We start from the raw sequence: 20,640 nt of genomic DNA, 5'->3' as shown, positions 1-20,640 counted from the left end.
AGAAAATAAAAGCAAATTGAAAAATCTCTAACAGAAAACAAAACAACCAAAACAAAAATTTAAAGAAGGTCAACAAGCTGTTGGACACAGAGCAGGAAGAAGCACAGGCTTACCTGGGATACTGTTGGGTTGTTTTTCTTAATAAAATAGTTATGCATCTACATGTGACCTGACTAATAATCAGGTCAGTACTCCATTTATTCACATATTGGAATCTGAATAATCCATCTCTCGGCTGCACTGGCTGATTGGCTGACAGGCGGAGTGGGGAAAGAAACTACAACTCCCGGTCACAACAGCGAGATTGGCGTCTGTATCCGTGACTGCGCACCAACATGTGACCGTAAAGATCAGAGTGCGTGCGCAGCTCAAATCTTAAGCGCCATAAGCATGTTTAAAATCGACCGAAGGTCATTTCTGTTTGGATGTAAATCACCATAGAAAAACAGTTTTGTGTCACTCTTTTATTTCAGCTGCAAATGTCTTTTTTTCCCCCCCAGTTTTTTGACCACATGTTTCTATTTTCTGCGATAGGTCGATCCTTGTTCAGAGCAAAAGTTAACCTACACGCCGACGTTTCCAAGTGTGCTCATTGTGTATTTGCAGGAGTCGTACATTCCTATAATGTCGGCTTTAGACAGATATGCGCTGGATGGTTTTCTGAGAAAAGGGGGAAACTTTTCTGCGCGTCGCCGCCTGCGCTCCGCTCTCGCTGCGCCCGTACGCGCTTCGTTACGGTAATGGTACTGATGCGGGATGAGTCAGGCTGTGTGATGCTACTGGTGCTGCTCTCCGCTGCCATTTCATCCGCGCCGATTAGCTCCAAACACTCAGCGAACACAGAAGGGATCCTCCCCCTCCTCCTCCTCCTCCTCCTCTTCCTCGTCGTCCCGGCGGCCTGCCCCTCCCTCAGACACCGGCTGAGAACGGGGGCTCGGTCGGAACGGAGCTCCGGATCCGTCTTGAAAGGAGCTGCACCTGCTCTGGGTGCGCTTCTCTCTCGCCCGTCCAGCGGGGCCTGCTCTAGCCGAGCCAGCCTGTGTGTGTTTTGTGTGTTTGTTTGTAATCGCGCTTTATGGAGTCCCTCTTTTGCGGCCTGAGCATCGATCCAGTCAGACTCGTCGGTGCCATGGAGCTCCCATCGGCCTGGTCCTGAACAGGCGGCGGAAGGGGGAAGGAAGAGGCGCAACTCCGGCCTAAAGCGGACCCGTTTCTCCCTGCAAGTAGGCAAGATCCTTTTATCCACGCGTGTTTCTGTTACTGAGCAGACCACTGGGCGTCAAAGGCGCTCGTTTATAGTTATGGAGTTGTAGTGTTTGGGGTTCAGTAGCACTAAAATGATCGAAATAAGACCCATGACGCATGCTTGGTTATATATATGGCACGACCTGCATTAAACAGCTCATTAAATACGGGCGTAAAATCATTTTGTGCAGCTAGGATCATTGTAGCACCACCAGCCTCCTTCAGAAACAGCCTGTTCAGCTCTTACTTCCCCTTCAGATGAGGGCGGCCGTCCGGTCTCAGCTCCTGCTGGACCCTTGAAAGGCGTTGCTGGAGCCCTGCATGGCCCATTAGGAGAAGGAGCTTCTGACGCCTGGTATTCACCAGGGATTCAGCTGCCAAGGTTTGCATGCTGTGGCTCAGCTGTGCAACCTGACTCCACTGGAGACCAGGGCTGATGGGAGGCTTTGTGTAACCGGTCCTCTGGCAGCGCTGATGGGCTGAAGCCTCCAATACAAATAAGCTTAAGTGTGGAGGCATTAGTTTGGAATAAATTAGCAGTTTACGAGGTAGAGCTCATTTGCTTCCCTACAAATACGTTGTTACACTTTTCTCCGCTGTGCTTCTATAAATTCCCTTCAAATACTTTGCAAAAGGGTTCATACCCCTTGATTCCCAGCAAACCTATGTTTATGTTATGGCACAAATTATTGGAGAACTGCAAAGTAAAAATGAAAATTACACGTGGTTTTCAACATAGTTTTTTTATTTATTTTACAAATAAAAGTCTTCGGAAGTGTGGTGCAAAGTTATATTAAGCCCCCTTGACTCTAATGCCCCTAAATAAAAGGCTTTGCAACCTTTGCCTTCAGAAGCCACCCTATTAATAAACCGCTGGGTGATCAGTCCTCAGTAATAGTCCAGCTGCTCGGTGAAGACCTCAGAGAGAGCATTAGGGAACAAACGGTATCATAAAGACAGGAGCCTCACAATTTAATGAGTCACAATCCCCATCCCCATATTAATATGTGCCATACCGAATCCCAGAGGATCACTAGAGTGTAACATCTGGCAGGTTGTAGAATTTCATGCATCAAAAATATTTTTGGCCTTTTAGATGAACTTTCACTATTCCTATTATTTGGTCCACATTTTATGTAGATCTTTGTGACCAAGATGAAAAAGTTCAGAGCGAGTGTCAGGGACAAAACGATGATGGAGAATAAAGAGCAGGTGCATGTGCTTAATCCTTATTGATCTTTATTAATCCTGCTAAGATGCGTGCACTTCATAAATCTGGGCTTTTATGTAGGAGCGGAGACAACAAGAGCACGGTGCTGCAAACCATGTGGGGAACAGAGCAAGCACGTGAGAGAAGATGAGACCTGAACGTGTTGTTTTCGACCCTTGTGTAGATCACATAAAAGTTGAAAGGTGGTGGAGCACTACCACGGCGCGTGGCCCGGAGCATCCTCACGGTGAAACATGGTGGAGGCAGCATAACTCTGTGGGGATGCTTTTCTTCACAAGGGACAGGGAACTCACTCAGGGTTGATAGGAAGATGGACGGAGCTATAAGTACAGGACAATCCTGGAAGAAAACCCGGCTGCAAACGACTCGGGACCAGGACAACGGTCCACTTTCCAGATGGAGCGCGACTCTGAACGTACAGTCCAGTGCCATGATGGTTGGGTTTAGACTGAAGAATATTCAGGTATTAGAACGGCCCAGTCAAAACCTAGGGCTGGACTATACAGAAAAAAACACATATAGATAAAATATAAATCATATTGATCGATATTGATAATTATCAACAAATTCAAAACATATATTTTAAGTGCAGCCTTGACCATTTTATGCCGTTGCTTAACAACCTATTTTTAGATACAGAACACACAAACATTGTATGCAAACTCACTCATTTTTTTAAACCAACTTTTTACCTAAACTGCAAGCATTTAAAAAAGAAAAAAGAACACGTGCTCTCTGAACTCTTTGAAGGGGGCGGAGCTTAGTGATGGAGGTTCCTGGTTGGGAGGATGTAATGACTAATATTAACCTGGCTACAATGCAAAAGGAAGGAAAACTGTTATTCTATTGAACTTTTTATTAACCCCTTTTTTCTATCATCGATACACATCTATCAATCTATATATATTTTTATTGGGTTATCGTCCAGCCCTATCAAAGCCTATACCAAAATCGAACTGAGACACTCTATATCCACTGACTGAGCTTGAGCTATTCAGCAAAGAAGAACAGGCAAAAATTACAGTTTCCTCGATGTGCACAGCTGGTAGAGTCTGACCCTGAAAGACGTTTTGCTGTAATTGCAGTGAAAGGTGGTTCTTCAAACTGTTGACTCTGACTGAAAGCAAATAAATACCACAATTTTTTAGATTTCTATTTCTAAAGAACTTTGATAACTATTTATCTTTGACCTTTGTTTTTTTTTTTTACAATTTTTGTCCGCTACCTGCTAGCGTAGTGCATAAAATACAGAGACATTTGCAGTTATGATGTAAAAAAAAATAAATAGAGAACGAAAAGCCCATGGGGTATAAATACTTTAGGAAGGTCCTGCATATTTAATGGCTGTTAAAGAATCCGGTTATTTTGCCTTTCAAACAACCTCCGTCATTGTAAAAGCAACTCTGAAACCAGGTATTGAGTAAAAATCAAGTTAAACGGAAAGAAACAAGAAGCGGCTCCACTAAACGTGTTTTCCTTTGCACGTCAGCGCTGTGTGACCGTTCTTTATTTGTGAAGCAGCTGATCGGCTCAGAGTTCAGCCTGTCGACAGAAGGTGAAAGTCTTCAGTTATAGATTGACCACGTCTGAGATCGTGAGTCATGACTGCAAGGAGCAAATTATTCAGACCTACCTCAAACACGACCCCCAAAGACCTCTCTAACATTGTCCCTTCAGGGCTACCATAGCCTCCTGATTTGAGATGGTGAAACCAGGACAGACTGTTCTGCTGGACTTCTGCCCACCATCTCCTTCCCTATCTCTACAATAATATTTTACTAGACATAAGGTAGAAAGCTTCAGTGCAGTGCAGAGCATCAATTCACCAGAAAGTAGTCTATTTATTTAAACGTGAATTAAAGTCGCCAAGTGACTTGAAACGCGTAAGAGGGCTTGCCGATGCCTCGCGGTTTCATTTAAACAACACAGTGAGTGCAATATAGGATAGAGATAAGATCGCAGAGGAGGTGTGACACAATGGGCACGTGGCCAGTCAATGAACCAATCGATTAGTTAATCAGTATTAAAAAAAAAGGTGCACTGTGGTCGTGTTCAGAGTCCGCCGTGGCTTTTATCTGCAGTCTAGCCCCGCCGGCTGCAGCGGACTTTTACAAATAGCATCATGACTCTCCGAAAGTACAGAGCACAGGCGAGGAGTGTTGCCTTTTTGATAGCAAAGTGATAAGAAACCCGGCAGAGGGCATCTGAAGGCTATAAAGTTACTTCTGCTGACATGCAATCTCTATAAACTCCCACTGGCGCTTCTTGTAACTCCCAGTAGCCTACAACATTGATTTTTTTTCTGTCATTAACTACATTGTCTGCCACAACATTTGAAGGCTCGGATCGCTTATTTTAACTCGGCTACACAAACGTGAGCCTGATTCTCACACCAGGATTTTACAGAGAGAGAGAGAAAGAGAGAGAAACTAGTTCATGTTCTCTCGTGCTCCTTGTGCTGTCCAGCCTTGAATCAATTTTGCAAACAGGCTTTCGGTTCAGGCAGCAGTGAAACATCAGGCCCTCTAAAGGTACATAGTACACCAGAGGAGTGGGTGCAGTCGTTTTGAAGAGGTCAGGGACACAAGGAAGAGGCAGATAAACTCTGAGTGAATCACATATGGCTGTATGAATTGGATTAATAAGTAGTGAGGCAAAAATCAACAACCCGTTGATCAAAACGTTACCACGATCAGCTCTGATTGGTTATCGACAGGTAGAATGACGACGTCTGTAATGTCTGTTCCCCGTTCATTTAGTGCCTCCAAAGCAAGGAATCTGTCCACCCATCATCAAACAGCATGTAGATTGGCAGGCAGCGTCATGCCTGTTTTTTTTTTTTTTTTTTTTTGTGATGGCCTTATGAGTTGATCCGAAATTAAATAAATCTTAAGAACATTTGTTTTATTATAGAAATCATCCAGCTTCTGTTGGATAAAAAAAAAAAACTTTACTTCCACCAGGAACTTGGAGCACATTTTTATTGTATGATCAATGGTTGACCCTAAAGCCAAAACAGCATTGCATGTGCTTTTTTGTGTGTTTCATGAGAAGAATCAAGGTTTCTTAAATTGTGTGTGAACTGTATTGTAATGGTGTTTTTGATTAGAAGAAAATTGTGGATTTCCAACCTGAAATATCCTTTTAGTTTAGCACTGATAACAAGCAGCGGTTGCTAGCGGCTAATGGCTAAGGAGTCGCAGTGCTTGCTTGAACAGGAAATATGCTTTTAAGCTCTTCATTTTCACATTTAAATCATTCAGTTGTGGTCTATATAAAGTGGAACTGCAACGTTTTGGTCTGAATTCCTCGCTATTGTTGCCCCACAGCCCCTCTTTCACCCCTGTTCTGAGGTGCAGCTGACAGCAACTCGTTTTGGTGCCGTCTCTTTAAATCTAAAGGTGGTCTTCACAGCCCGCCCCCTCCAGGTCACAGAGCGTTCCACTCCACCCCGTTCGACCATTTTTGTAGTGTGCCAGGGGACGGTGTAATAAATTGTGTGTTTTAATACACTCAACAACCAAACCTTTTCACTTATCCACTTGTAGCCGCGACATCCCCGAGCTTGGACTACAAAATCGTGCCGAGAAAAATAAAGATGGCGGATTTGCAAAATTGGTAAGCCACGAGTCCATGACTTTGTTTAGGAGCTCTGAAGCAAATACTGTGTCGTAATTGTTCAAAAAAACGTAATAGGGAATAGAGAAAACTGAACAGCTTGAAAAATATGACCCAAACAGAATATAAAGATATCTATGCTGCAGCTGGAGAAAGTATATTCAGCTTTTCTGCACTCCTAGAGACTTTAAGTACACAACAACATACAGTTAAGGACTAAAAAAGAGGACTTGGCATGATATGTCCCTTTTAAAGGGCTAAAATGTATTCTGTAAGAACAGAGAAATGTGCTTTTTAACTTGAGGTCGCAAGAACAGGTACAGTTTTCAGACACCTGTGCTACTTTAAAACCAGATTCAGGATGTTTAGGCTTAAAGCACTCGTGTTCATACCCCAGCCTCATAACAACAACTGTCTCTTCTCATGAGACATTTCAGTTTGACGAGAAACATCTTGGCGAGATCTCACTAGATTTTGTGACACTTCGGATAAAAATAAATAAATAGTATTATGCCAAAATCCGCATTAGTCAGCAATTTCTGACCCCTATGTAGCTTTTTATCAGTGTCAGTATAATCACAGTAGCCTAGATAGCTTAGGTAAAAAAAAGTTGCCTATCATTTAGAAGGTTGTTTTTTTTTTTGGGGATTGCTAGATTCTTTTTCCCCCCTCTGAAACAAAATCTGGGAAAAACAAGTGAGATAATAAGTGATTAATAAGTGAGATTTGCTAACTGCTCTGTTCTTACCAGCACGTTAACACAATCACAACACGTTTCTCTAAATTTATGCAGAGAAAAACTAAGACAGAGAGAAAACTGACATTTATTCTCAGGATGTTTACCATGGCACTTGAAATGTTCATTACAATAGAAATCTATAAACAAATACTGATCATTGAAAAATAAATATCTGCATTACACATTAGGTCCACTGTTATTGTTAAATACTAAAACTTAAATTGGTTTAAGAATTTTTTTTTTTTTAGGTTTAATTTTTCTAAATATCATGGATGCTGCAGCTATAAAGTTGCACTCCCCAATATTATGATATGATTCTTTACTCAGGGTGTCACAAACTTGGTTGGACGCCGGTCAAGTGTCGTATTGCTCATTTGCATGTGCAGTTAATGAGATACGGGGTTGTACGCAGCGTAAGCACTGTAAGAAAATGGCTGAAGTTGTTATCTGACCTCCTAAAGGACTCTCACGCTGTTGTCTTTGTAAGGAATCTGGACTGCATTTGGTCATCAATAGTTCAAAACCTAAAATGCTCAATCCTGTAATGAAATAATCCCCACTCCACAATGGTTCATCAAAATGCAGGGAGAGGTTCACAGAATACTTTTTGTATTTGTGAAAGTACCAGAAGAGAGCATTTGGACGACTTTAGCTTTGTCATTAGGGAATACCTGAGTCTGTTGTGGGGTTGCATGAGGGACGGCTCACCAAGGTCTTCATAACTTTGATTCCTGCTCCCTAAACAGATGTGTGTGTATTTCTGTTGAAGTGTACAAGTTCAATGTAGCATTAAAGATGAAAAACAATGATAATAAATGTACGGGTTTTATTTTCTCTTGTTTTGTTTTTTTGTCTTAATAACCTGTAAATATAACTGGAATGTGTACACTTATGATCGACAGTACATAAGAGTGGCACTAAAAGGGGGGAAATAGATAGAATGAATAAATGTTGTAAGTTATTAAAATACAAATTGGCCAATTTTATTTAGATTTTTATTTTAAATGATACTGCAGGGGCGCTGGAAGTAATTTTGAACAGAGGGTGCTGTGAATATTTTTTTTTGTATTTTTGGACAAAAGACCTATGAGCCTATAGGCCTATTTAAAATACAATAAATAAAAATAAATAGACTGAGATTAACAACTTTATTGTCACATACACTTCAGTGCACGCTACCAGTGTCTAACACACAGACATCATCAGTTCTCAGGTGAATATATGCACTATTTATTAAACTTCACAATAACACTATAACAACGTAGATTTGAAAAGTCTTTCTTAAATTTGTCTCTAGGTATGACTGGGCTATTTCTTTTTCTTTGCCATCAAGATATTTGCCCACTGGCACCAGAAAATGCTATTATTGGGCTTTCTTCGTCTGGAAACGGATGCATACAACAGCTTATGGGCGTAGCCACGATGAACTGGTTGAACTCGCATGGCTGAAAATACGCCGATATGATTGGCTGAACAGCAAAACTCGAATCACGTGACCTCTTGGACTGGAACGCAACAGTTTATATTTTCTATCGGCTTATTAATGTGCAAGTGAAAACGTGGGAACCTTGGTGTTTTGAGATCACTGCTATATTTAGCAACTGATCCAAGTGCAAGAAAGTTGCCCCTGATAGTTCATACGAAAAGCCTATTACTAGTCTGCTGCCGTGAGCAGGATACCCCTTTACTAGGCGACCTCTAGCCTCAAAAAAATTTAATTAAAATCCAAATACACGTAATAGTAAAATAAAAAAAAGTAAAAATCAGTTCCCAAAATATTGATAAGACATTTATAAATTGTGCAAAGTATTTTTAATATATATATATTTTTAAATCTCCATCTCGCCACCAGGGGGTGCTGCAGCACCCCCACTTCCAGCGGCCATGGATACTGTACATCCATAACACAATCTGCCTAGAGAAGGCAGCTGTGTGGCTCAGGCATTTATAAGGGTGGCCACTGGCCCCCATTTAATGGCGCCTCTTAGTTTAAAGAAGGGAAGGGGAGGGGCCCACATCTGTGTTTTGCCCTGGGCCCAAATCTGACTAAGACCACCTCTGCTCTCACGTTGTAATATCGCTGCTGCTGTTGTAATAACTAACTGCTGAGTCAAACTGTCACCGTCTGCTATTATTGAGCTGTTTGCTTTTTTTTTTTACTAAAATGTTTCCGATCCTTTTGTCGACAGTAGAAACAAACTGTGATATCAAAATGGCCTCTCCTAGCATTGCTTCAGCGTCACTTTGGTCCCACAGCGAGCAGCTGATGGTCTAACGGGGACATGCTCTCTGTCTCTCACACAAGCTCGCGCCGACGCACGCGCACCTCGGGCGCTCACACCTCAGCAGACCTGAGCGGCGCGCGGAGCGACTGCAGTCATGGAGGCCATCTGGCTCTACCAGTTCCGCCTCATCGTCATCGGGGACTCCACGGTGGGCAAGTCGTGTCTGATCCGGCGGTTCACGGAGGGTCGCTTCGCCCAGGTGTCCGACCCCACCGTGGGCGTGGATTTCTTCTCCCGGCTGGTGGAGATCGAGCCCGGGAAGCGGATCAAGCTGCAAATCTGGGACACCGCGGGGCAGGAGCGCTTCAGGTGAGCCGGGGGAGACAGGCTGGCGGGAGACCGAGCACGCTGAGCAGATGATGTGAGGTCCTGCTGTTTCTTTCTAATCCCCCTGCGCTGTTGGAGGGAGGGGTGGGGGTCAGTGGTTTACACCGGAGACACAATTTATTTATTTTAAATTAAATTAGTGATCATTTGTTTGCCTAGAAGGGATGTGAATATATTTAGGTCATTTCTATTTTTTTTATTTAGGTCATTTCTAACAATGGGATCTATATTAATCACTTCTGCATTTTTATAATAAAATAAAGAAGTTGTAACAGCTGAATGTCCCCTTTTAAATACTTTATGCTTATCCTACAGCATGCAGGGTCTGCACTGATGTATTAACCCGGGGACAGTGCCGGTTAAACAAGATCATATGCAAGAATCCGGGCCAGATATGGAAGATTATAGGGCCCCTGGGCTGGAGTTAATGTTGCTGCCCTACCCCAAGAAAGGTTCTGAAATCATGCAAATTACAAAAGACTGATTGTTAGGTACAATCCAGATTTTAGGCACTGTAGCTACACAAAAAAGTAGCATCACTCTGAATTTTGTTTGTTCTTTCTACAAAGCCTTTTATAAATGCAGGCCAAGTTCTAGAAATGTCTTTTATTTAAAACAACAATACTACAAAACACTGTAGTAACAATGGCAAGCCTGTAGGCGGTGGTGTAACGCAGTCCTCCAAATTTACCATAAATCTTAATGACGTGCAGAGCTAGTTTAGGGGTGTGGGGCTATGGCCTCACCATTTTCAAATAATTGGGAATCGGTTACAGGCATGACATTAGAACGCGTCATTGTGATATGGGCTTAAATGTTTTCTTCGTAATCTTAACAATACCGTGTTTGAAAAAAAGTTTTATTTTAACACATACACTCAAAAACGCTATTCTGGGCCTCTCAAAACTTTGGGCTCCAGGGGTAGTGTTCCGGTAAGCCCTAGCTGAATTCTTGCCTGCGTTATATTATAACCAGAATATACTGCTTTGTGTTGCAAATCTTTATCCGTAGGTTAAATTTGGATTGCAAATGCTTAAATCCACGGCGTAATCATCACCCAAATAAGGTTAAAATAAACCTGCTTGTTTTCTACGGAAGCATATTTCTGGTAGGCATCTGCAAGCGTGTAGGAAAAGATGATCCAATCCAAGAAATAAAACAAAATCAGAGCTCCAACACTTTTTGAAATGTTTTGTTAAACCACTATTCCACTGCTTGGACCATAAGACAATTTACAGTGGATGGGAAAATTGCTCAATATTCTCACCCAGTCAGGGAGATTGGATCGAGTTTACTAACAGCAGTTTTCAAGTAGACACATTCCCCCACCTGAGCTTTTTGCAAAGTGCAGCATCATATTTCAGGGTTCACCTAATGAGGACTCTTTTTCTTAAGAACTGTAAAAACTTTTAATATTTGCTGAATCAGGTGATTTAAGGTTTTCTGCAAAGCTGACATGAATAAAACATGTTCAGGCTGCCTGACCGGCTCAAAGATGACCAAAGGAAAAACCGAAACACCACGAGAACCACAACTCTAGGGGAAGAGATCTGTGGGAAAAGCAGCAGAATCGAGTTTAATCAGCACATGACATCCTCACCGGAGGAGAAAGAGGAACCTTCACTTTAACAATTTAAAAACTGATTTATCTAGAAACTGAAACAACCATATGGTGTGCAACATTTCAGCACACCGATATGGATTCAAAAGCGATACGGCTGTTTTTGTTTTTTCTTTTTTACAGAAATGAAAGCGGGACAGAGGTCCATCTAAGGTCACATCTTTATCTCACCTTTAACCTCTCTGTAAAGTGGGATTTTCTCATTAACAACAATACATTAGAACAACCGTAGTTTAAGTTATACTGAGGTATGGCAAGTAAGCAAGCTTACATTTAAATATTAATTGAGCATAGAATGCTAACATTTACATTAGACCGTGTATAAAACAACACATTTTGATCCTCAGTTGTGAATTTAGATTGGGATATTTCCTCTATACTAGATTTACTCACCAAAATAGATTATTCTTGCTTCAAGACTGCAACCCTTATAAAATACAGCCCCTTTAATAGCATTACGTGTTGAAAAACTTATATATGTCAAGATTTCCCTTTACTTTTGCAGCAATGCCTTTCTAGCTGCTACTTTTCCCCCTTCCTGTAGCAGCTAGCTGTGCTGCAGTGCTAATGCTAGCGTGTACCTAAAGAGGAATAAATTAATCAATTATATGTACAATTTAGTGATTGTGTCTTAAAAATGGTATGAAGTGATAGAAAGCATATGAAGAAGGAACAACAAGTGCATTTTCTACTTCCTCTTTATTTTATATCCCCGTACCCCCGGATAATGGATCTGCAAGTTAGGGTTGTGTATAAAAATAATAAACATTTTAAAAAAGACACACTTGCTCCTGCTTGTGCAAAGTTTCTCTTGAATTGTGATGTTCTTCAGGCAGCAGGTGGAAGGGGTAGGCAGGGTTGTACCTGTTTTTTTTTTTAAATACCCTTTTCAAATTCTGTCTACTTTAATAAAACATGTGATAAAAGAATTGGAAATCCCCCCAAAAAAACTTTTTTCTTACTTTTACTTCCTCTGTGATTTTTCTGCATGACTACATTTCTTGGTAAAACTCGATGTACTGTTTGGATTTACTTTTTTTTTTTTTTTTTTTTACTACAGAGACATATTTTCTACCTCTGTTCGCTTAAACGAATTTATCATTAGCTTTTCAATCTTTGATTGTATGGATAATCATTTCAAGGCAGATGTATGCTAACAAGAAGAAAACAACCTGCAGCCGTCTTAGGCTAGATCACTGTATAGACATGGCAAGTCAGAAAAAACAGAAATGCTGTACATCTTCACACACATCACCAAGCTCAGCTTTGTGACAAAGGGGGCGGCTGTCACCTGCCTTCATCTTCAGCGTTTCCATGTCAACAGCTCGAGGAGACCAGACAGTGATACAGAGCATTTTTCCCAAGATGTCTTTAAACCGCTAGCTAAAATTAGATGTAGTTTTTAAACAGCAACGTGTGCCGTCACTATAATACCTGTGTGGACTTAATTTGTTCCAGTGTGCCCGTCTGCTGATAGAGAAAATATTCTTACGAACATCTATAGTACACAACTAGACTGCCCATGCCATCAAGCTGTTTATTTATTCGATTGTAGGTTGACAAATTGAAACAAAATTCTTCTGGTGTCCTTTAAGGCTAACTGATAACATTTGTCATTTGTTTCTGTAATGGACGACGCTGATGAACCCGATGTCCAGCCAAACTCAGAGGTACGATTTAAAAGCTTTATTGAAGGGGATGAGTAGCGGCAGACAAGGCAGCCAAGCAGAACCAGACTATGCAGATGAGTTATGGCTGAAGGTGCAGGCAGGCAGGGATGAGCAGGGGACCAGAGGGTGCAGGTAGAGAACAGACCAGAACAGGCGATGTGGACCGGTGGAACCACCAGAACGAACAGAGTGACTGGAAACTCACAGGGAAACAGGCAGAACTGCAGCACGCAGACACAAGCGACTTTTATCAGAAGAGTCCAGCTGGCTGAGCACACAGGAACTGGTAGAGGCACAGCATATCACACTGGACGAGATGAGACGTTCTGGCAGTGAGTGGATGACTGAGGCAGGTAAATGTTGGCAGGTGAGCAGAGTTGACAGTAGTTACTGGCAGCAGGTGGAGCTGATCTGGGCTAATTGACTGGTGACAGCTGATTGGCTGATGACTGATGGCTGCGGGGGGAGTGGAAACTGATTGGTCCAGAACAAAGCGAACAAAAACCTAAATCATGACAGTCACAGTTTGTGATACTCGTGTCTGGTTTTATCGGACCTATTGAAACTCTAAAGGCAAACATGTCTTACAATGCTTCAGCAAATCCCGACTCAGCAGAAATAGTGCAAAGGTATTATTTCCGTTTGTAGATGCTGCGTTTTTGCTGGACCGCGGTAAATTGCCAGCTTCTCTCCATCACTCTGCCGTCTTCTTCACTCAGTGACGCAGCTCTTTTAGTCAGTGGTTTTATCTGCGTCTTCCTTGCTTCCATAAATACACCTGTATAAATTAGGCATGCATGTGTCAAATCAAGTGAGTCACTTGACAGGCCTGATTTTGTTTTTCCACCTACTCCTTCTGTCTCGCTGTATCCTCCCTGCTGACTAACGCCCCCCTCCCTCCCTCCCTCCCCCTCCTTTTTTTTTGAGGTGTCTCATGTAACACATCTCTCTGACTCGAGCCTATAAATGTGCTTCCTAAAATATTTATGCTATATTAAAGTATAATGAGAAATAAAAGCAATCAGAGGAGGTTTGTGTTCATGTCCCAGAAACCCTGTGAGAACTGCTGAAATTGAGCAGCTCTTCTCGCCATTTGCTCTGCAGCTGATTCTCATGTTTTATCAAAGTTTCAACAGCTTGTTTTTTTTTCAGGATTTTGTGGCACTAGTGACCTTTATTGCCAGTTTTCAGACCGTAAGAGGGTGAAACATGCTGCAACGGTCCTTAGGTCAGGAGTCAAGCCTAGTGGGCTTATTAGCTCTCCCTTTTCGTTTTGTTGTACTTGCCATTGCCCTGGATATACAGTATTTCATATTTCTTTGTTTATACTTTTTTCAAAATGAACAAAAACTTAAAATCTATAGGGAGAATTTGTCTATTAAGTAAGCTAATATTATAGCATGATACGCTAAGCCTGAGCTGTCAGCTATACAGCTGTGAGAGAGAGAAAAACACATTTGCACCATTCTAACTTGCCTTTTTTTTAAATAACAAAATACTGGGTGCACTTGCACGTATTCTGTATGTAGTCCTTTTTTATCTATTATTTAAGTTTATACTTAATGTTTTTATGCTGTGAAACCAAAGTCAAATTCCTTGTTTGTGCACATAATCATGGCCAATAAAGTTGTTTCTGAAAGAGGGCCGCTACACTAGATTGGGCTGTTTGAGAATATTATAGAGTTTTGTTTAAAATGTTTGCATGAATACCATGATACCACTGAACTATGCCTTTTTTTTACTGAAGGTTATTGCACAGTGAGAAATTCATACTGGCCCATGCGTAGTCTGAATACTGTAAACGAAGGCGACACGAGCTAAAAAAAGAACTTCTAACTTAACTTTTATTGAAAGAAAACTTCTAAAAAAAAAAGTACCAATATCCAACAGAGATAAACCAAAGTGAATCCCGCATATCACATTTCTTCACCACCACGTTTAAACCTTCTCACAGTAAAAGCAAACCACCGTCTTGAGAGCGGAGAACTGCTCGGTTGTGGCAATAGGAGGTGTGACGTCTCCTTTAACGTCCCGTGCAGGTCTATCACCAGAGCTTACTACCGTAACTCTGTGGGCGGGCTCCTCCTCTTCGACATCACCAACCGCCGCTCCTTCCAGAATGTCCACGACTGGCTGGAAGAGGCCCGCAGCCACGTCCAGCCGCACAGCATCGTCTTCCTGCTGGTGGGCCACAAGTGCGACTTGGAGGCACAGCGCCAGGTAAACACGGACCAAAAGTTATTCTAGTAACTGCTTCTAAAACGGCTTTCTTGTTAGGATATGTTGAAAACAATAACGTATGAGTGGTGTGTTTATTTGATGTCTTTTGAGGTTTCCCGTTTACATTTTTTTTAGTTTTCTCTCACACTTAGGTCAATGCAGACTGGAGTGACGGATGAGCCGCGCTGTTTAGCTTCCAAAGGATTAAAATGACACTGCAAAATCCTCTGCCAGTAAAATGCAGACCACTGCAAAAGTATTAATACACCTTCAACTTTGCCACGTTGTGTAATATCACAAACATGCACCTCTGTTTATTTTACTGGGAACTGATGTGATAGACCAACACCATGTGGCTTATAGATACAGTAGTTGTGAACTGGAAGGCAACATGGTTGTCAGCGCATTGTTAGCAAAGAAAAAAAAACCTTTGTCTACATTGTATCATAGCTAAGCTTGGTGTGAATGTGAGTAACTGAATTTCAATATGGCTATATGTCTGGATTGGGTTAACTCTATATTTCTGGATATGAACAGGATGTGTTTGTCTAGTAAAGTCTGTGGAAGGCTTTTTTCCGTGGATTAGCGTGATATAAATAAACTGAACTATTCAGTATTTTCCCATCAACTGATCGGCTTCCCGTACTCTGTTGAAGAAAAGCATGATGCTGACACCACCGTGCTCTAAAGTGCGGCTGGTGTGCTCAGAGTGCCTATCACGTGGCAACAGAGAGACAAACAGGACAAACAACCGTGCATGCACACACCTAACAGTAACCACTTTACCCACCTTGTTATTGGACTGTGGGAGGAAGCCAGAGTACCAGGAGAGAACCCAGGCCTGCACAGGGAGAACATGCAAACGTCATGCAGAAAGACACCAGGTCGAACCCAGAACTCCTTCTTGGTGCAAGGCAACAATACTACCAACAGCAGCCCGGGATTTAACATGTCAGATTTTGGATTTTTTTTTTAAAACGGTATCAGAGTAAACAGGGCTGACTGCAAATGCTAGACCCATTTTTCCTTTCTTATTCTTTTTTTGATAGAAATACCTAAAAAGCATGTCCCATTTTTCTTCTGATTTACAACTGCGTCCGACTGTTGTTGTTCTACCACATAAAATGCTGATAAAATAAGTAGAAATTGGTTGTAACTTGACAAAATGTGAAAAAATAAGCAGAGTTATGAACACTGTTGCAAGGCTCTGTGCAACAATTCTAACAGGATCAAATAAGGCACAGTGTGTTTTGAAAGATGGGTTTTCTTAGCCACCTTAGTCTGGATTAGGTCTGCCATGGCCCCACGGGGTTCTGGATGTCAGACATAAACAGATCTGCCATGTTGACGTCTCAAACCCTGCAGTGACGCTGCTCACTGGAGATAATGTTCACTGCATCCTTATCAGGAACATGATCTTTAACAGTGAGTGAGCAGAATCGCACTGCGGGACGATAAACTGCGACGCCATGACCCGGCGGTTCATGAAGCATCATTTCTGTGTCTCAGCAATTTAGCTTACCTAAAAAAACAAAATACAAAAAAAAAACCAGGATTTGCTTAATTCACCTTTCCATCTGGCAGGTGACCCGGCAAGAAGCAGAGAAACTGGCCGGGGCGTACGGCATGCGCTACATCGAGACGTCCGCCCGCGACGCCATCAACGTGGAGCACGCCTTCACCGAGCTGACCCGGGAGATCTTCGCCTTGGTCCGGTCCGGCGACATCACCATCCAGGAGGGCTGGGAGGGCGTGAAGAGCGGCTTCGTGCCCAACGTGGTTCACTCGTCGGAGGAGGTGACCAAGAGCGACCGCCGCTGCCTCTGTTGATCTGGGAAGGGGCGTGGATGGCGGTGGACGAAGGTTTGAAAAGGAGCGGGTGCCGCGCGGAACGGCTGGTGGACTGAGGCGAACCCGAAGCCCCCCCACCGAACTGAAACGGACTTCCTTCAGACCGGATACAGATTTGGACGGGCGAAGTGGTTCTGCTGGTTCCTGGTGTCATCGGACATCACGGTGGTCATGGGGGCAGGACTCAGAGGGAGGGATCCATTTCTGTACAAGGTTTGGTTGGCGGCTCCTCCGTCTGAACTGCTTTCCCAGAAAGTCTCGCAAAGGCCTTAGCAAACCGGATCTGTTACCAAGACTATATTGTTTTAATTTCTCCCATGACGCTTCTTCCATTAAACGCCTCTCAATATGCAATTTTTATGATAACATAAAAAGAGATCATATCTTTCTTTGGTCGTTTCTTTTAAGACATCATATAACTGGCATAATTAGGTTATATTAGAGTATACCCTTCCTTCTCCTGTTTCCCCTTTACTGACATGTTGCTTCACAATCCAGAAATCAACTGAGGAGTCCTGGAGGTCTAAAACAAAACCTGAGCCTGTCCTTTTACTTCTTTTCATACCATTTAAACTTTTTTTTTTAACCTATCTTCATCTTACAACCCCAAACTTAGATCTATTTATTTGGAAACCGTGTGATAATTCCAAGATAAATTAGTACAGGACTGTTATGTGGAAGTGAAATGGTACATGGTTTTAAACCTTTATAGAAATAAAAATCTGGCAACCGTGGCACGGATTTGTATTCACCCCTTTACCCTGAGATCCCCGAATAAAATCCAGTGTCACCCACCTGGGCTGACAGGCCGTGTGAGAAAAGCCAGAGAAAAAGCCTAGAGGCTAGTTGTGTCTTTGGAGGAGCTGCAGCCATCCTCAGCTCAGGTGGAAGAATCTGTTGATCATCCCACACGGTGGTGGGATGATGTGGAAGGAAGGATGATGGGGCGACATAAAGAGGAACCCTGGAAGAAAAGCTGTTAGAGGTGGAAAAAACTGGGCGTGGCCACGTGTTAGAATGGCCCAGTCAAAGTCCAGACCTAAATCCAATTAAAAAGCTGTGGCAAGACTTGAAAACGGACAGTCACAGACCTTCTCCATCCAATCTACCCGATCTTGAGCCACTTTGCAAAGAAGAATTTGAAAGTATTTCAATTCCAGATGTCCAACGCTGACATGCTGCAAAAGGTCTCCTACACACACATACACACACACACACACACACACACAGATCGGTAGGCAACTTGGGGTTAATTGCCTTGCAGAGGCTGTCACACTGAAATGTGACAGGAAGCTAGAATCAAACCCACAGCTTTCGGATTGCAACACACCTGTTCTTCCCAATAAGCCACAGTTGGCCACAAAGCATCGACTAAAAGGACCGAATACATGTATAGGTTACACGCGTTTCATGATTTTTGTTTGTAAAACATTTTTAAAACGCGTCCCTTTCCTTCCACTTCACAATCATAGACAACGCTGTGTTGTCTTGTCACATAAAAAAAAACATTTAGCGGGTAAAATGACTTTTGTTAGGCACTGAATTCAGACCTCCAGTGAGCTCGATGACGTTGACCTGGTTGCAACCTTTGTCAGTGTTAAAGTCACACAGTAACAACTCCTACCGCAGGAAGACACGTGTACAGCTGAGGTAACCCCTCTGGAGTAGTGGACTCGTGAAGCTCCATGTGGGTCTGTGTTACTGAACGCAGGGAAGTGGGTTTACGGGACTTTCTGGGAGTTTGTTGGGACAGGAAAGCACCTTACCAGTCAATTCTGTCTAACACAGGGAACGCCTTATTTGGTATATTTTGGTTCTCCAAGGCCAAACCAACAGAGATGGACTACATCACACAAACGGACACTCGATGAGCGGTCTCCACGGAAACGCTACATAACCAACCAGGCACGCTTAGGAAAGAAGGAAAATTAGCCCAGAACGGCCGCGCAAAGAAAGCGGACCTAGCCGACACGATTCATAGCCATACTACAAGGTTCAGCTCTGTTCAGTAACAAGTAGGTCACGTCGCTTTTTTTAATCTGTGAAAATGCAACGTCATGTATAACTTTTTTTTTTTTAAAGCTTAAGTTCAACCCTGCAGTTTTACCTCATCGCCATAGTAGCTTTGCTATAACAGAACATGTGAGGCACACAATCTAAAATGGCCATAAGAGAAGACTTAAAGTGGTTTAAATGTGTCTTCTCAGTCACAGATTTCAAACCTTACCTTTGCCTAACGTCGTTGATTATATTTCAAGATGCATTCCAACCCCTGACATGGAAATTAAAGAAATAATGCTTACATCCGTGTTGTGGTCGTTTTTACTCCCCCTCTCTCATAAGAGCGCTCAGGAAGTCATGGAACCGTCCGCAGCTTCTTGGATTATTGTTTAATACACAGTATAGTCATTATAAACACGGCTCTTTCAATGTCATATTGCTTTTTAGATGAATGTAACAGTATGGATGAGGCTTTTAGGATTTTTACAATCAAACATCAAGGCCAAAACCTTGGAATGGAAAGTACTCGATGTTATTCTTTATGATTAAAAAATGTCCCCTTAAAACTAAATAATGACAATATTCTTCCACAAATAATGATAATAATTCCCTGTAATCTATGTATTATTTTTAACACAGAGGTTCTCAAACATTTTCTATGAAGCACTACAGCAGTAAGTGTAATGTTTTCCAAGCGCCACCATGACTTTTAAACAGCACTTCAACAGGACTTGGACACTGGCAGTCTGTTGTGTTGGCTTCATGATGACACCTAAATGCCTGGTAGACTTTTACTCAACGTTTAAAATGTTCAAGTTTAAAGTTGTAGAAACGAACAGAAATGTCTCCTGAGTGCAATGCGGGAAAGTCTCAGGTTCCTTCAGCGGGGCATCAAAATCCAACATGGCTGCCTTGCTTTTACAACTCAGTAAGAACTGCGGTAAAAAAAATATGTTAATTTGCACGTTTAATGATCACACAGAGTACTATACAGACTTTTAATGAACCTGTAGCTGCGATGTTTGAAAGTACAAGGTACAAAAAACACTACGTTTCTAGCTTGCACTGCTAGCAGCAGCTAGCCTGGTCTGAATATATCTGTTTATTAATTTAATCGGTTTTCAAATTTGGATCTGGAACACGGCGGAGGTGCGTTTTGGCGTCATTCAGATTAAAGCCTCAACTTCAGAGTTTTTTTTCTCCTGCAAGACAAATATTGTCTTGTGCTGCAAACCCTTTATGACCCTCAGACAAAACGATATGCCAAAAACTAATGAAATTATATTATATACATAAATATTGCTTCATGGAGAAAATTTATCAAAATCTATTTTGTTTCTATTTTTAGGTATTAGAACCCAATAAAAAAACTAAAATAGGCTGCACTCTTAAAAGAAAAAGGAATAGAATCCCTTGTGCTGCCAATGTCATTGTGTTGTATAATCACATAAATCACATAAAAGAATCACATAAAAGAACAGCTAAAAATAGTTTTTTCTATTACCTTTATTTTTGCGATCATCGGGTTATTATATATATTATGTTTACTCAGTAATTAACTAGTATATCTTTACCTAGAAGAGAATTTAGCCCTAATGCCATCCTGGTACTTGGACCACAGTGTTTAACTTTACCAACTTTATATTTTCTTAAATCTGTTAGTACTTGGAAAACATGTTGGTATTCCCAAGTGGATGTCACTTATTGCCATCTGTTGGGCAGCACCATCCACACATCCATGTTGGCTCCGAGCTTCTTGGTATTTTTTTTTTTTTGTATAGCTGGTGTTCTTGGAGTCAAAGACAACCAAGAACATTTTAATTTTTCTCAGA

At 41.9% G+C, this 20,640-nt stretch overlaps 1 protein-coding gene across 1 annotated transcript; it reads left to right on the top strand.

The window, feature by feature from the left end:
• The first annotated feature begins 746 nt into the window (after positions 1–746).
• Positions 747–19,109, top strand: rab39bb (RAB39B, member RAS oncogene family b). The gene is made up of 4 exons (XM_021309052.2): positions 747–1,223; positions 9,139–9,427; positions 14,776–14,956; positions 16,541–19,109. Exons 2-4 carry the CDS (start codon positions 9,213–9,215, stop codon positions 16,784–16,786), a joined length of 642 nt encoding a protein of 213 aa, XP_021164727.1. The 5' UTR covers positions 747–1,223; positions 9,139–9,212; the 3' UTR covers positions 16,787–19,109.
• Positions 19,110–20,640: the final 1,531 nt, after the last annotated feature.

The sequence above is a fragment of the Fundulus heteroclitus genome, chromosome 14, assembly GCF_011125445.2.
Source record: "Fundulus heteroclitus isolate FHET01 chromosome 14, MU-UCD_Fhet_4.1, whole genome shotgun sequence".
In the NCBI taxonomy this organism is placed as follows: domain Eukaryota; kingdom Metazoa; phylum Chordata; class Actinopteri; order Cyprinodontiformes; family Fundulidae; genus Fundulus; species Fundulus heteroclitus.
The sequence above is the reverse complement of the archived record's forward strand: the minus strand, read 5'-3'. Positions and strand labels throughout refer to the sequence as shown.